General features: G+C 35.3%; 1 protein-coding gene across 14 annotated transcripts in view; it reads left to right on the top strand.

Annotated features, from left to right (window-relative positions):
- The window catches only part of HERC4 (HECT and RLD domain containing E3 ubiquitin protein ligase 4), a 132,857-nt gene that overhangs the window by 62,068 nt on the left and 54,415 nt on the right, over window positions 1–16,374 (top strand). For all 14 annotated transcript variants that reach the window (XM_038534091.1, XM_038534083.1, XM_038534088.1 and 11 more), the window contains 6 exons: window positions 1,933–2,093; window positions 12,702–12,778; window positions 13,047–13,171; window positions 14,412–14,471; window positions 14,604–14,715; window positions 15,201–15,390. In XM_038534091.1, coding sequence (XP_038390019.1) covers window positions 1,933–2,093; window positions 12,702–12,778; window positions 13,047–13,171; window positions 14,412–14,471; window positions 14,604–14,715; window positions 15,201–15,390 — 725 coding nt within the window. The remainder of the gene's footprint in view (window positions 1–1,932; window positions 2,094–12,701; window positions 12,779–13,046; window positions 13,172–14,411; window positions 14,472–14,603; window positions 14,716–15,200; window positions 15,391–16,374) is intronic.

Here is a 16,374-nt window from a genome sequence, read left to right as displayed (position 1 = left end):
TCTCGTCTTAGCTGGATTTAGTTCATCAGCTGATTATCTGGCTAAGAGCTGGGTGGTTTGGCAAGGTCTTAGCTGGGACAGCTTGTCTCTGCTCCAGGTTGTATGTCATCCTTTACATGCTAATTTTGGATTAGTCTCATGATAGTGGAACGGAGGTCCTAAAGAGAGAGAGGGAAAGAATGCAAAGCCACTTGTAAGGCATAATATTAGATCAGGTATGCTGTCATTTCTGCCCCATTCTGTATTCAAAGCAAGCCAGAGGTTAGAGCCTAGATGTCAGACATGGAGAAATAGATTCCCCAACTTGATGAGAAACAGTTGCAAAAGTCATAGTGTAAGCATAATGGGTATAGCGAGAGGAATAATTTTGGCACTTTTGATAATATACCATAGAGGGCAAAGAAGTTTGGGACAGGAGATGAGACCTAAGAACTGATAGAAGCATTAGTGAGGCCTGAGAAACTATCTCCTCCAATTAAAATTACATCATGGAAAGAGTTCATCATGAAATATTCCCTTGTTGGCATAAGGAGACTTCCTGTTCTTGGTTTAGTTTCTGTCTTGAATCTCCTCTATGAATTTGTAATCACAGGACTGTCCTTAGGTGAGTTTGGGGCTTGTCAAAATCATCCTGGATTGTTGTGTATATATTAAATTTCACGGTGTATAACGGGTTTTAAATGAAATAACAGGGTGGCAAATTTGGGGTTAAAAAAATACTTCTAGAAATGGGATGAAACATTATCATTGAAATTTAAAAATAAAGTGGGTAATTAAAACAAGTTGGATATACTGCTAAAAAGAAAAGTAATGATTTGTAAAACATCCAAAGAAATTAAACACAAAGGGGCATGGGTATACAAGAGAGATTAAGAGACTGGTAGGATATATTGGAAAGTTGCAACATTTGTGTAATACTATCAAGGAGAAAATAATTGAATAAATGTGAGACAGATAGTATTTATAAAAATAACACTTAGGAATTTGCCAGACTTGTTTGAAACAGTCAGACCTGAGATGGAGGAACAGAAGGCCTGAGCTGGATAATCATCTTTAATCCAAACATATAGTGTTCCTAAATATACAGTGGTGAAACATCAGACGGAGTTCCATAGGTTCACTGATTAGTGGGTTTTTCATCTTCAGGTCTGCAATTTCTTAGGTTGGCTTTACTCTGCTACCTCCAAAGGAGCCTGAGTGCATAAGCATCAGTTTCTTTTCTTTTTTTTTCTTAAAGATTTTATTTATTTATTTATTCATGAGAGAGACACAAAGAGAGAGGCAGAAACATAGGCAGAGGGAGAAGCAGGCTCCATGTAGGGAGCCCGATATGGGACTCAATCTTAGTACTCCAGGATCACGCCCTGAGCTGAAGGCAGATGGGCTCAATCATTGAACCACCCAGGCATCCCAAGCATCAGTTTCTTTAGAAGAATATATTTATGTGTTGTTTGTTACACATACACACACACACACACACACACCTGATTGGTACTGGATTTCTTGCCCAGTTCTTATTGTAAAACTTCTGATTGATGTCCAGATGGTGGGCCCTCATAGACGATAGCTTTAGGCTAGAATGTTAGAGGGAAGGGAAGGGGAGAACTTGGACAGTATAGTTAGATGCTACCTCTTATGTTGAACCATCCCTTATAAGGGATTCTAGTATAGATGTGGGCCTTTTTAAATTTGGACATCTGTGGAAATTTTCTGGGTCATGCTTATGCAGCCTACGTACGTGGTAGAGAATTCATTCAGTGTAGAATAAGACTTTTAATAAATAGTATGTACAGAAAATTTTAGAACTATAATGGTTTTGTTAATGTATTTTGAAAGAGAAGAATTATACCAGTTAATATTTGTGTGGTTTTCTTAATGTAAGTTATTTGGAAGGTGACATTAAGTCTGAGATTTTCTATCATTTTACTCTAGGCAGCACACTTCTGCTTTTGTTCCTTCATCAGGACGAATTTATTCTTTTGGACTTGGTGGTAATGGGCAGCTAGGAACTGGTTCAACAAGCAACAGGAAAAGTCCTTTTACTGTGAAAGGAAATTGGTTCCCTTATAATGGGCAGTGTCCACCAGATATTGGTAAGTTTTCTTATATTAAAGATTTGCTACACATTAAATTTATTGTTAAAATGTACCTCTTAAATGATGAAGTTTGCTGTGTTTGAAGTGAAAGAATTCCAAAATAATATTGTTTAATGAAAAGAGCAAGATACAAAATAGCATATACATTTGCTGAATTTGTTTATACTTGCTTATTTATACATAAGGAAGCTCATGATAAATAAAGTAGTAAACGTGGTTTCAGAGGGCTGGACATATGGGAACTTGGGTGGTGGCTAGATGTTAGTAGGCCCGGAATGTTTTGTTATGTGTAAAATACACATAACATAAAACTTACGAACTTAACCATTTAAGGTGTACAGTTCAGTAGTGTTCAGTACGTTCACATTGTTGTGCAACTAGTCTCTAGAACTCTTCATCTTATAAAAGTAAAATTCTGTATTCATTAAACAGCAACTCTGCATTCACTCTCACTAGCTGGCAAACACTATTCTACGTTCAGTCTATGTATTTGATATGACTATATATACCTCATGTAAGTGGAATCATACAGTATTTGTCTTTTTTGTGACTGACTTATTTCATAAATTTAGCATGATGTGTTTAAGGGTCTATCCATGTTATAGCATGTGCCAGGATTTTTTTCCTTTTTAAAACTGAATAACATTTTATACATGTATGCCACATTTTGTTTATCTGCTCATCTGTTGGTAGACACGTGGATTGTTTCTACCTTTTGTGACTATCATGTAAAAACATGGGTGTACCAAATATCTCTTGAAGACCCTGCTTTCAATTTACTTGGGTATATGCAGAACTTGAAAATATATAACAATTTCTATTTTCTTTCAAAGATTTTATTTATTTATTCATGAGAGACACAGAGAGACAGAGAGGCAGGCTCCATGCAGGGAGCCTGATGTGGGACTCGCTTCTGGGACTCTGGGATCATGCCCTAAGCCAAAGGCAAATGCCCAACCTCTGAGCCACTCAGGCGTCCAAACAATTTCTATTTTTTTTGAAATTTGAATCATATGGATATATTACCTATTCAGAGTATTAATTTTTTTAATTTGTTTTTATATGGCTGCTGCTTTAGCCACATGGTGTGATTTATTTTTATTCTCTATTGTTTTTTTCAGTAGATCTGGTTATTTTTTTCATTGGTACTAATTTACTAAAGAGTTTGAAATATTTTGAGTGCTGTTTTCTTATTTACTTCTTAACATGCTGCAACTAAAATATGCTTTTTAAAAATACGTATATTTCCTTTATCATCCTAAATTATTCTTCAGGGTTTTCTTCTTTGTTCATTTCTGTGTCTGAGTTTCTTTGGGATTTTTCCTTGAATTGTGAGACTGAGGGATCTGCTGAGGTTTTACTTAGTGATGAGCATACAGCGAAAGTTGATATTTGAAAAGGTCCATAATTTTTTTTTAATGACCTTGAGGTTATTTATTTATTTATTTATTTATTTATTTATTTATGTAACTAAAAGACTATCTCAGTTATGCTTTTATTTAGCAAAAGTCAGAATACGATACACTTTTTTCTTGTTTCTGTTTCATTTTGTATTTTGTATATGTCTTTATTTTCTTCCAGTCACTATTAGGTTTAGAACATGCATTTATTTTAGTAATACTGTTCTTATGCCCTTAATGGCATGTTGATGTTTTACTATATTAGTTTCTTTCATGAAAAGCACTGTTAATAACATAACAAAGAGATTTTATAATTTAAAGCAGCATGAATATTGTAAGGAATCAATATTTGTATATTTGTAAAGTTTAGTCACTTAGAGGTGTATTTTGTTATCCTTGAAACAGTGTGCCTTGAAGTTATTTGTATTCAAATGGGAAAGGAAATGGAATTTTAAGATTAGTTGTTCCGCTGCAATTCAGTTTTATTGAAAAAATTATCATTCACAGTACCCAAAAGGTGTAAACACCTCAAGTATCCATCAACAGATGAATCGATGAAAAAAATGTGGTATATGCATGTAATCGAAAATTAGCCATAAAAAGGAGTTTTTGATCCATGCAACAACGTGGATGAACCTTGCAAATATGCTAAATCAAAAGAGCCGGACACAAAAGGACAATATATCATATGACCACTCTTATACGATATACTTAGAACAGTCATATGTACAGAGACAGAAAGTAGCACAGTGGTTACCAAGGACTTGGGGAAGGAGAGAACAAGGAGTTATTTAATGGGTACAGAGTTTCCGAGTGGGTCTTTAGGTCTAAAATGAACCTTTTGTAATCAATTGTTATTGGTTTTTTTATTCATTCTAATATCCTAGGTCTTTCGATTGTAGCATGTAGTCCATTTACAATTCAAAAGTGATTATTGAAAGAAAAGGATTTAGTTCCATTGTGTTACCTGTAAAGTTAGTGTTTCTGGTGATGTTCTCTGTTCCTTTCTAGTTTTTGTTGCTTTTGGTAGCTTTTTCCGCCACTCAGAGTCCGCCTTAATATATCTTGCAGAGCTAGTGTAATAGTCAGAAACTCCTTTAGTTTTTGTTTGCTTGGGAAATTCTTAATCTTTCCTTCTATTTTGGATGATAGCCTTGCAGGATAAATTATTCTTGGCTACATGTCTTTCCCATTCAGCACGTTGAATATATCCAGCCATTCTCTTCAAGCCTGTTAGATGTCCATGGACAGATCTACTGCAATCCTGATCTGTCTTCCCTTGTAGGTTAAGGACTTTTTTCCCTTGCTTCTTTCAAGATTCTTTCCTTGTCTGTGTATTTTGTGAATTTGACTATGATATGCTTTGGCAATGGCCAGCTTTTGTTGAATTTAATAGGAGTTCTCTTTACTTCTTGAATTTTGATGTCTGTGTCCTGCCCCAGATTACTTAAGGGAAGTGTTCTGCTGTAATTTCAAATAAACCTTCTGCCCCTTTTTCTCTCTTCTCCTCATTCTTGGAGTCCTATGATACAAATGTTATTACGTTTTAATAAGTCACTGAGTTCCCTAAGTCTGTCTTTGTGATCCATCGTCTTTGTTTCTCTCTTCTTTTCAGCTTCATTAGTTTCTGTAATTGTATCTTCAATATCACTGATCATCTCTGCTTCATCTGTCCTTGTTATGGCATCCATTTGGGTTTTCGTTTCAGTTATAGCATTTTTAGTTTCAACTTGACTAGCTTTTAGGTCTTTTATCTCTGCAGTAAGGGATTCTCTAGTGTCTTCTATGCTTTTTTCGAGCCCAGCTCGTATTCTTATAATTGTTTGAAATTCTAGTTCAGAATTTAAGTTCTTACTTATATTTATATTGATTAAATCCCTGGCCATCATTTCTTCCTATTCTTTCTTTTGGGGTGAATAAGTTAAATAGATAAATAAATAAAGCAAAATAAAATAAAAAATTTTAAATTAAAAAAATAAAGGAAGTTAGGTATGTTTTGATCTGCTTGTTAAGAGAAGCTTGAGAGACAAAAAAGAAAATTAAAAATTACAAAAATATGTAGAAAATTTAAAAATAAAATAAGAGAATTGCTTTTTCTGTATCCACAAAAACAAAAACTGTATCACCTCTACCAAATGCACTTCAAGCAGGGGAACTCCTTCTCCCGGTGCAACCAAGGGGATCCTCAGACTACGCTGTCTGCTCCCTGGGCTCCCGTTGTGTATTCTTGGCTCCTTTGTCATAAATTAATTGACCATATATGTGTGGGTTTATTTCTGGACTCTCTTTTCTATTCCATTGGTCTAAGTGTTTTTATGCCAATACCATATTGTTTTGATTATTTATAGTTTTGTAATATGGGTTCAACCCTACCCTAGCTCTTGGTTGTCTCTCAAACCTTTGTGATTGTCTAAGCAGTCTTTCATTTTTAGTGGCTCCTAGTAATTGAGAGTGTGCCAAGGCCTGTGGGTGTCCCAAATGAGAGGATCTCAGGGAGCAACTAGATTCAGGCTGATTGGAAGGCAGATTCTCAGGCAGTAGCTTTTAAAGTATGCAAATAAATATGTACGGTCCTGTGGGGGCCATATGTGAAAGTCCCACTAGGCACCGGAGAGCCTAGAAGGGTTGCTTGGGCAGTAGCCATGAAAATCAGTACACCAGACAATGGTCCATCCTCCTTTCCAGGAGATAGCAGTGACTCATAGTAATGCAGAGGGACAGGGCAAAGATGGTATCTGCTAGCCTTAATCCCCAGAGATCACCTTAGTTAAGTCACTAGATGTATGTTAAACCAGAAGCCAGTCCCTAAGTTAGAAGCTCCAGAACATGCAAGTAGGCCTTTTTCACAGAAAGACTGGGGATATATTTCAGTCTGCTGTTTGTGCTGTGGCTGGAAGATGATAGCCAGCTAAGAACTGTCTCTTTGATCTCTTTGGATCCCTGTTCCCAGAATACAAGTATCGCAGTCCACCACAGCCAGGCAATCAAAGGGCATCCACTAGGTGGCAGCCACAAAAACCAGGGCACTGGATGTGTATACAGCTCACCTCTGGGAGGTAATGGTACTCTGGAAAGTAGCCGAGGGAAAGCACAGAGAATAAGGCCCTCCTTCTGAGGTTTCTGGAGAGGATTACAGTAGACCCTTAGACCTGTTTGTAATTAGAAGCCTGCCTCTCAGGCCACAGCTACAAAGATAAACTAAGAGGACTCTCACAGAAAGATTGAACATCTCCTTACATTGTCTCTTGCTATATCCTAGAGGTGGTAGCTGTTCAAGAACTCTTTTTTTTCTGTTGATTACAGTCCTATGAAATCTGTGAATATAAGCCCTATTGGCCTCCAAAGCCAGGTGACCTAGAGGTCCCTGGGCAGAGCCACAAAAATTGGGATGCCAGACCAGAATACAAGCTGTTTTCCAGGAGATACTGGCAAGTTGAAGTGAGGCAGAGGGAAATACCATTTTTAAATGTTTCATTTTGGGGCACCTGGGTGGCTCAGTCAATTAAGTGTCTGCCTTCAGCTCAGGTCATGATCCCAGGCTCGTGAGATCAAGCCCTGCATCAGACTTCCGGCTCAGTGGGGAGCCTGCTTCTCCCTTTTTTCCCCTCTTGTGCTCTCTCTCACTATCTCTGTTGCTGTCTCTGTGTTTCATTTCAGCTTAACAAAGCAGAATTTACAAAATTATGAATTAGATACCTTTAGAAGGACAAATAGTTCCCTTATATATTCAAAAAACAATATTAAAACAAAATTAACTCTCTCTGTGTGTCTATCATGAATAAATAAATAAAATCTTAAAAAAAATAAAACAAAATTAAACGTTATTCTAAACAGATAACCACAATAAATTTTCTTCATCAGTTTGTTCATTCCAGTGTAAAGTGTTCTTAAGTCTGTTGGATTTTGGATTAGCAGTTTCATAAACTACTTAGCAACTTTAAAAAATATATAAATAAAAAATTATGAATAAATAATATTTTTTAAAAATCTTTAAATAAATGTAGAGGACTCTTAACTTCTTATAGATGAAAAAATGTTGAGATATAACATAATCCTGATACCTAATGTACCAGGAATAACACCAGGAATATCAAGTGAAGAGATTGAATAAGTTAGGCATCGGTATTTTTTTTAAAAAAGATTGTGTTTATTCATGAGAGATACAGAGAGAGAGGCAGAGACACAGGCAGAGGGAGAAGCAGGCTCCGTGCAGGGAGCCTGATGCGGGACTCGATCCCAGGACTCCAGGATCACATCCTGAGCCAAAGACAGATGCTCAACCGCTGAACCGCCCAGGTGTCCCGGCATCAGTATTTTTTATAAGACTTCCTGGGTAAGTCTGAAATACTTACAAACCATTTGCAAACCAAGGAGATACTAGATGTGAATTAAAGCAGTAAGAATATACCACAAAACATTTAAAATAACAGTTAAATAATAACTGAAATTAGGACCAGAACTTTGATAAATATAGGAAAATTAGCAATTTCAAAAGTTTTGAATTGTGTTTTACTTCATATTGAAACATAATGAAAGCAGGGATATTGACAAATATCCAGGGGCTTTTAAGATATTTATTTATTTATTTATTTTTAAAGATTTATTTATTTATGATAGACATAGAGAGAGAAAGAGAGGCAGAGACACAGGAGGAGGGAGAAGCAGGCTCCATGTCGGGAGCCCGACGTGGGACTCGATCCCAGGACTCCAGGATCGCGCCCTGGGCCAAAGGCAGGCGCTAAACCGCTGAGCCACCCGGGGATTCCCCTATAATATTTATATTAATTACATTTTACCATATAAATTTAACTTAGCGAAGATAAAGTATCTTTTCTGATTTGACATCTCTTTTTATGCAACTCTTAAAATAGTAACATGTCATACAAACTTGATTATTTCTGGCATCTCTTCTTATGTAATAAAACAACTTTTGTGATTCTCCAAGGCCTCTTTGGGATATTTCAAAGATATTTTCACTAATACATAAAAAGTATCTTAGAAGTTTTATTTTTTTGTTTAGGATATAATTTTGCAGATCATATTAGTTTGCTAGAGCTGCCATAAAAAATACCACAGACTGGGTGGCTTAAAAAACAGAAATTTATTTTCTCACAGATTGGCAGCTAGAAGCCTATGATCAAGGTATCATGTCAGCAGTTTTGGTTTCTTCTGAGGCCTCTCTCCTTGGCTAGTGATGACTCCCTTTTCCTATGTCCTCACATGGCTTTTTTTCTGTGTATGCATCTTTTCCCTTTATTATAAGGACAACCAGGTATATTGAATTAGGGCCCTACCCTAACAGCCTCATTTTACCTTCATCACCTCTTTAAAAGGCTCTATCTCTAAATACAGTTATATCCTGAGTTAACTGGGAGTTAGGACTTCAACATATGAATTTTTGGGAAACAAACCCATAAAGGAAGGCAAAAATCAAAGAAATTGTGAGAGGAGATTTGAACACTTTGTTAAGATACGATTATTGATGCTAGAAACAATATTTAGTTATCTTTTATTAAAGTAACAGTAAAAGATTTCAAAATAAATGTAGAGGGTAATGAGATTGAAAAGAACTTTTTGACTCTTTTAAAACTAAGGGACATTTGATTTTCCCCCCTTAAATAATGAAAAACAATAAAGTCAACATAACGCATCGAAAACTATTCTAATAAGACACATAATTTTTGCTAACAGATTACACACATAAAAGTAAAGAATAACATTTTATATCATAGGTGAAGGCATCAATCAGTAAACCATGGGAGCACACCCTAAGATACTAACACATTTTATAGCTTCTTTCAGAGTCAAATATAAACCAAGGTAAGGAGGTTTTAAAATTAAAATTTTAAAATGGGTGGCTCAGTGGTTGACCCTCTGCCTTCGGCTCAGGGTGTCATCCTGGGTCCTAGGATCAAGTCCCACATTAGGCTGTCCCTGTGGGAAGCCTGCTTCTCTCTCTGCCTGTGTCTCTGCCTCTCTCTCTCTCTCTCATGAATAAATAAATAAGATCTTAAAAAAAAAAAAAACGGCAAATGAAATTCACTTGCCACATTGTCTTCATTTATGTTCTTTCATATTCAAAAACAAATGGGCTTGCTTCAGGATCGTGGTGTTATGTTAGAGGGTCTGTGAACTCAAAATGACATTTGTATTAATACTAAAATCTTATCTTTGTTAACATGGAGTGTGTTCATTATTGCTGATCTTTAAATGGATCAGTATTTTAAAATTTTCAGTTATAGGGGCACTGGGTGGTTCAGTTGGTTAAGCATCCGACTCTTGATTTCAGCTTGTCATAATCTCAAGGTCCTGGAATCGAGCCCTGCATTGGGCTCCACACTCAGTGGGAGTCTACTTGAGAATTCTCTCCTCTGCCCTTCACCCCCGCTCTGATGCTTTCTCTCTCTTCAAGATAAATAAACCTTTAAAAAATTTGTTCTTAATTTTAAATTTGAATACAGTAAGTATTAGTGCTTTTTACCCCTTAAACTCTGTTTAAGAAGCTATTTGGGGTCCTGAATGTCCTAAAAGTATGAAGGAATTCAGAGACCATAAGAAACTACATCTTTTCCTTGTAAATCAAAAGCACTTACAAGGGCACGTGGGTGGCTCAGCTGGTTAAGCGTCTGCCTTCTGCTCAGATCATGATCTGAAATTCAACCCTAGGTTGGTCTCCCTATTCAGCCTGCCTCTCTCTCTCCCTCTGCCCCTCCCTTTGCTTGTGCTCTTCAGGCTCTCTCTCTCAAATAAATAAAATCTTTTTAAAAAAATTGTACATAGTTGTATTTCTGTCAGTATTGCTACTACATAGAAGTACAATTAGCGGAATATTAAGTAGCTCAGTGACACCTTTCAGGTGGAAATATTCCTGAAGTGTCCTCTAATCAGAGCTTAGTAATCGGAGGGGAAGGAAGGCGCAGGGGCCCCACTTCAAAGTCTTCACAATTTTTTCTGACAATATAAAAAGTATTTTGTAAAAAAAAAAAAAAAAAAATTTTGTAAAGAGCAAGGAGACTGTGAAATAGCTTTCCTAGATATGGCAATATGTATTATATAAAACTAAAAAATCAGATTACTGGTATCTACATAGATATTGAGATCATTATAATTTAATGGAAAGTCTGGGGGTGGGAATTCCATGTAGGGATTGTATATAAGCTTTATTTCAAGTTCATACTCTAGTTGCTTGATAATGGTTCTTGGAGATTTATATTGAGAAGGTCGTAGAGAACACTTTTGGTAGAGAAGAGTATCAGTGTTGTTTAGCGCTATGGTTATGGGTAGAAGAGGTAATACATTTTTATAACTTTAAAACAAAGTATCGGGGATCTCTGGGTGGCTCAGTGGTTGAGCGCCTGCCTTCAGCCCAAGGCGTGATCCTGGAGTCCCGGGATCAAGTCCCACATCAGGCTTCCTGCATGGAGCCTGCTTCTCCCTCTGCCTGTGACTCCTGTGTCTCCACCTCTCTCTCTCTCTCTCTCTCTCTCTCTCTCTCTGTTTCTCTCTCTCAACGTGTCTCATGAATAAATAAAATATTTTTTTAAATAAAAATAAAAAAAATAAAACAAGGTATCACTGACCTGAGAAGGGGAGAATTACTCAACACATGAAAATTGGGGAGAAAAGGTCAGTTTAGATCCTAACCTAGTAGTGTACACTAAATTATAAAGGGAATAAAGAATAAAATGTTCAAAAGTTCTTAAGACAAGAAAATAATTTTCTGATTTAAACATCAGAAAACCCTTGAGGCTCCTGGCTGTCTCATTTGAAAGAGCATGAAGCTCTTGATATCAGGGTTGTGAGTTCGAGCCCCACATTGAGTATAGAGATTACTTAAAAAAACAAACAAATGAACATAGGAAAGCCTTTCTCAATATTATGGCAATAATACTTAAATTCCTTAAGGATTTATAATTCTGGGGATGCCTGGGTGGCTCAGCAGTTGAGTGAATCTGCCTTCAGCTCGGGGTATGGTCCTGGAGTTCTAGGACCGAGTCCTGCATTGGGCTTCCTGTGTGGAGCCTGCTTCTCCCCTCTGCCTCTCTCTTTCTGTGTCTCAGATGAATAAATAAATAAAAATCTTTAAAAAGAAAAAGAATTTATAATTCTGTAGCAGCCATGATCACAATAACGCAAGGTAAAGAATTAGTCAACTAAAGGGTTGGGGGGGGTGGTCAGGAGTAGGATGACAGAATGTATTATTATTGGAAATAATGAGCCTTAGGTTACAGTATTGAGCTTTGATGTTTTGATATGTGATACCTCTAAGTACTAGCCCAGCAGTACATTTTTTCCCCCAGCAGTACTTTTTTTTTTTTTTTCTTTTTTTTTCAGCAGTACTTTTGATAATAGAAACTCTTTTCCATTTTAAGAAGCCAAAAAGAAGAAAAGGAGAGGCTTTGAATATCTTTTTGAAAAAGAACTTTATTGCCTTAACTTTACTGCTACTAAATTTGCTTATTAATTTTTTCGGACTAGATTTGTTTTTTTTTTTTTAAGATTTTTTTTGAGGGAGGTAGATAGATACAGAGTAGGGGAGAGGCTTAAGCAGACTCCCACTGAACAAGAAGTCCAATGATGGTAGAGCTTGATCTCATGACCCTTAGATCACGACCTGAGCTGAAACCAAGAGTCAGAGCTTAACTGACTGCATCAGCCAGGTGTCCCTGGATTTGGGTTTTATTGATAACTGGTTTCCAGTGAAGAGCTGTGTGTGTCATCTTACTTTTGTACAGCTATATTAAGAGAAAATAATTTTGCATTAATGAATATTTTACTCAAGCTTTAACAGTTACTTTTTTTGTTGTCATTCTTTTAAAAAATGAATGTTCTTAATTTTTATTTTATTCTGAGCTGTTTTTTTATATACCATTCATGCAATTTTTATATCATCTTCAGGTTAAATTAAAATATATTGAGATAACACATAGACTAGAAAACACCACTTTTTTGACAGGCTAGAAGAAAGATTTGTAAACTTACTAAGTGCTGCTTAGGCTTCTGGAATCATTCAATGTGTATCACTCGGTGAGCCTCATTTCCATAGTAATCAAAACATTCCAAGTCAGTTTATATCATTGAATGGCTGAATGGAAGGTCTAATTGAGTTAGATGATTAAGAGAAAACACAAAAGCATATTTGATGTTCTGAAAAATGTCATGTAAACCTTGAATTTCTTTACATTTTGTTTTTTTTTTTTTATAGATTCTGAAGAATATTTCTGTGTGAAAAGAATTTTCTCAGGTGGAGATCAAAGCTTTTCACATTACTCTAATCCCCAGGTAACAGTAGTCATACAAATAATTACTAAGCTGAAATGGTTTTGAAGAATTTTTAAAGCCCATGTTAATGTTCTTTGTGTGTTACAAAGTAATTGCCTTAAATTTTTTTGCCCCCAAGTCTACAGAATTTTTCTGATCCAGTCGATAAGTATTGTTTCAAGTATTTTAATAGAGATACACTCTGTTAAAACAAATACATAGTGGAAATGTGTCTTGGTTTAAGTCATATATATCTTCTCTCTGACTAATCTGCCTATTTTAAATTTAGAACTGTGGGCCACCAGATGACTTTAGATGTCCTGATCCTTCAAAGCAGATCTGGACTGTGAATGAAACTCTAATTCAAAAATGGCTGAGCTACCCATCTGGGAGGTTTCCTGTGGAGATAGCCAAGTAAGAAAAACATTTTACTTACACAACACAAACAAAACCTCTTATCTCCATGGTAGGGTATCTTGTACTTAGAAGGTTTTTTTTTTTCAAGATTTTATTTATTCATGAGAGAGAGAGAAAGAGGCAGAGACATAGGCAGAGGGAAAAGCAGGGAGATACAGGGAGCCTGCTGCAGTACTCAATCCCAGGACCCCAGGATAACGACTTGAGCCAAAGGCAAATCGATGCTTGAGCCAAAGGCAAATCGATGCTCAGTCACTGAGCCACCCAGGTGCCCCAGAGGTTTTTATTTAAATAAATACTTCATTAATATGACTCACCAAAAAAAAAAAAAAAAAAAATCATTCACCAAATGGTTTACATACGTAAGTTTAAATGTCTAGAATTTCTATAATCATGGATATTTTAAGAGATCTCTTAAATTTATGTACGTTGAAATTCTTTCATATACATAATGTTAATTGATAATTTAAAATGCTAAATACAATCACTTTAGGATTGGGTTTGAAATAATGTTACTTCAGGCTTCCTAGTGGTCACTGTCTTTTAACTTTTATACTCCCTAAAAGATTTAAATATTACTTCTTTCTTGAATATTTTGCTTATAGATGAACTTGTTTAGTACTTAGAGTTTTCTATTGTTGCAGGTGGCATTGGTTTTGGAGATGAAGGACTATATCTGATAAGCTGCTTTTTTAAGTATAGATGGTTTTTCCAAATTAAAATTTTTCTTAAAAGCCCAAAGTATAGACCTTAAAAGGGTAACATCCTAGATTAGATTTACCACTATGTGTAATTAAGAAAATTAAATGTATATGTTTATGTAAAAAAAGAAATTAGCAACATTAGCTTTGTGTCTAGGGTCATACCATCCTGAATGCGCCTAATCTCATTTGATTTTAGAAGCTAATTAAGTAGGGTTAAGACTGGTTAATACTTGGGTGGGAGACCACCTGAGAATACTGGGTGCTGTAGGCTTAAAACAAAAAGGAAAGAACATCAGATTTGTTTAATGAATCAGAGGATGAAAGTAATGAGAAAGTCTAGGGTAAACAGCAATTAATACTTTTATCAAGTGTTACTTAATCTTTAATAATTTATAAAATTCTGATTTATACTAGTTGAGTATTGGTTAGAGGAATGCTCTGTGGTATTAAGTATTAAGTATTTTTATTAAAAAGAAAAAATGAACAGTAGATTTTTCATTTTGTGATTCGGGGATTTTTGACTTTCTTTTTAGTGAAATAGATGGAACATTTTCTTCCTCTGGCTGTCTAAATGGAAGTTTTCTAGCTGTTAGGTAAGTGGTAATTCTTTGGTATGCAGAATTTTTCAAATTTATTGTATTAAGTAATAAATAAGTGAAATAACTTTAAGATTTTATTATTTTCCTTCTCTCTGTCTCCTTTTTTTGTTTTTTTTTCTTTTATAGCAATGATGATCACTATAGAACAGGCACCAAGTTTTCAGGGGTTGATATGAATGCTGCTAGGCTTTTATTCCACAAACTTATACAACCTGATCATCCTCAGATATCTCAGCAGGTTTGTTCTTAAAGTATTTTATATTTGTGTCATGTAGCCTGTTGAACTTTACATTCTATGTTACTTTGTATATTTATAGCCTAATTAACTTCAGTTTCAAATGCTTCATTATGATGTATTTTCTATTATTTTATTATATAAGCTAATATAAGAATTAAAATAAGGTTTTATTTTAGAACATTTATAATTTAGCTATCAAATATCTATAAATCTTTCCAGATATTTGAGTAAACCTTTACTTAACATTACAGTGTTGGTTAAGTCTTTATATAGGTATAGCTATAGAGTTTGAGACAAGATTTTTAAAATGCTCTTAGCAATTCTTAGACATTTTCACTGTGCTTCAAAGTACATTCAGTGATTCATTGTAATACATATATTTTTTACCATTTCATGTTTGCTGTGTTTATGATTTTTCTCCTTCTTCTTTTTTGAAAGTACATTCATTTTAAATAAAGTAGGTTTTACTTTTTGTCAAAATATAGGTGGCAGCTAGTTTGGAAAAGAATCTTATTCCTAAACTGACTAGTTCCTTACCTGATGTTGAAGCATTGAGGTTTTATCTTACTCTACCAGAATGTCCCCTGATGAGTGATTCCAACAATTTCACAACAATAGCAATTCCCTTTGGTACAGCTCTTGTAAATCTAGAAAAGGCACCACTGAAAGTACTTGGTAAGGATTTTTAGTATTTTTTTTCTTTTGTAACTTTTTAAATGAAAATGCTAATAAGTTTTTAATTTTTTGCTGACTTAAATTTTGCTACCCTGCTTATTTGACATTGTCTTATAGAAAAATGAACTTGTTTTTCCTTTCATTGCTTTTTTCTAATCATGCTAGTTATTAGAGGCAAAGCTTGTAAATATTAAAATTTAATCAAATACAACAGTAGAGACAGTATCTGGAAAGATAAAAACTGTTTTCCTTCCTTCATCCCCTTGGTCTTGCTATTAAAGAAAGTAGGAGGAACAATTTAAAACTGAACAGACATGGATATTAAATCCTCTTTGAGCTCTGTTAATTCTTTGCCTTGTATATCTCTCACTTGCTAATTTCCCAATGTTTGATTTTATTTCTCTACATGTAGATGAGAGTCTACCACTAATCTGATCTTATTGTTCTATCTGCTGCAATTTTTTGCCCTAAATTTTTCTCAGCCTTAGTTTTCAAGTTTTATAGATTTCATCTCTGTCTCCTGGCCATTACAGTTTGCTTGCTACATTTAACCCAATACTTCCCTTCCTGATAGTATTTATTGGTTAGTAAAACTAAGATATATAGAAGTCATAAAATCAGTACAAAAAGTTTTAGGCTGAGAGTGAACAGAGGAAGTAGCAAGCAAGGAGTAGAATCCTTGATTCTGGGCAGCCCCGGTGGCCCAGCGGTTTAGGGCCTCCTTCAGCCCAGGGTGTGATCCTGGAGACCCGGGATCGAGTCCCACGTCAGGCTCCCTGCACAGAGTCTGCTTCTCCCTCTGCCTGTCTCTCTCTCTCTCTCTGTCATGAATAAATAAATAAAATCTTAAAAAAAAAATCCTTGATTCTGAGATAGTGAATAAAAGTGAAGCAGTATTCATAAGAATATTGTTTCCATGTTGTCAGAAATCCTAGTATTTCTATCTGCTTCATAGGATTATGGTGTTTGTAGTTAATAACTACA

This window comes from Canis lupus, chromosome 4 (assembly GCF_011100685.1).
Source record: "Canis lupus familiaris isolate Mischka breed German Shepherd chromosome 4, alternate assembly UU_Cfam_GSD_1.0, whole genome shotgun sequence".
In the NCBI taxonomy this organism is placed as follows: domain Eukaryota; kingdom Metazoa; phylum Chordata; class Mammalia; order Carnivora; family Canidae; genus Canis; species Canis lupus.
The sequence above is the reverse complement of the archived record's forward strand: the minus strand, read 5'-3'. Positions and strand labels throughout refer to the sequence as shown.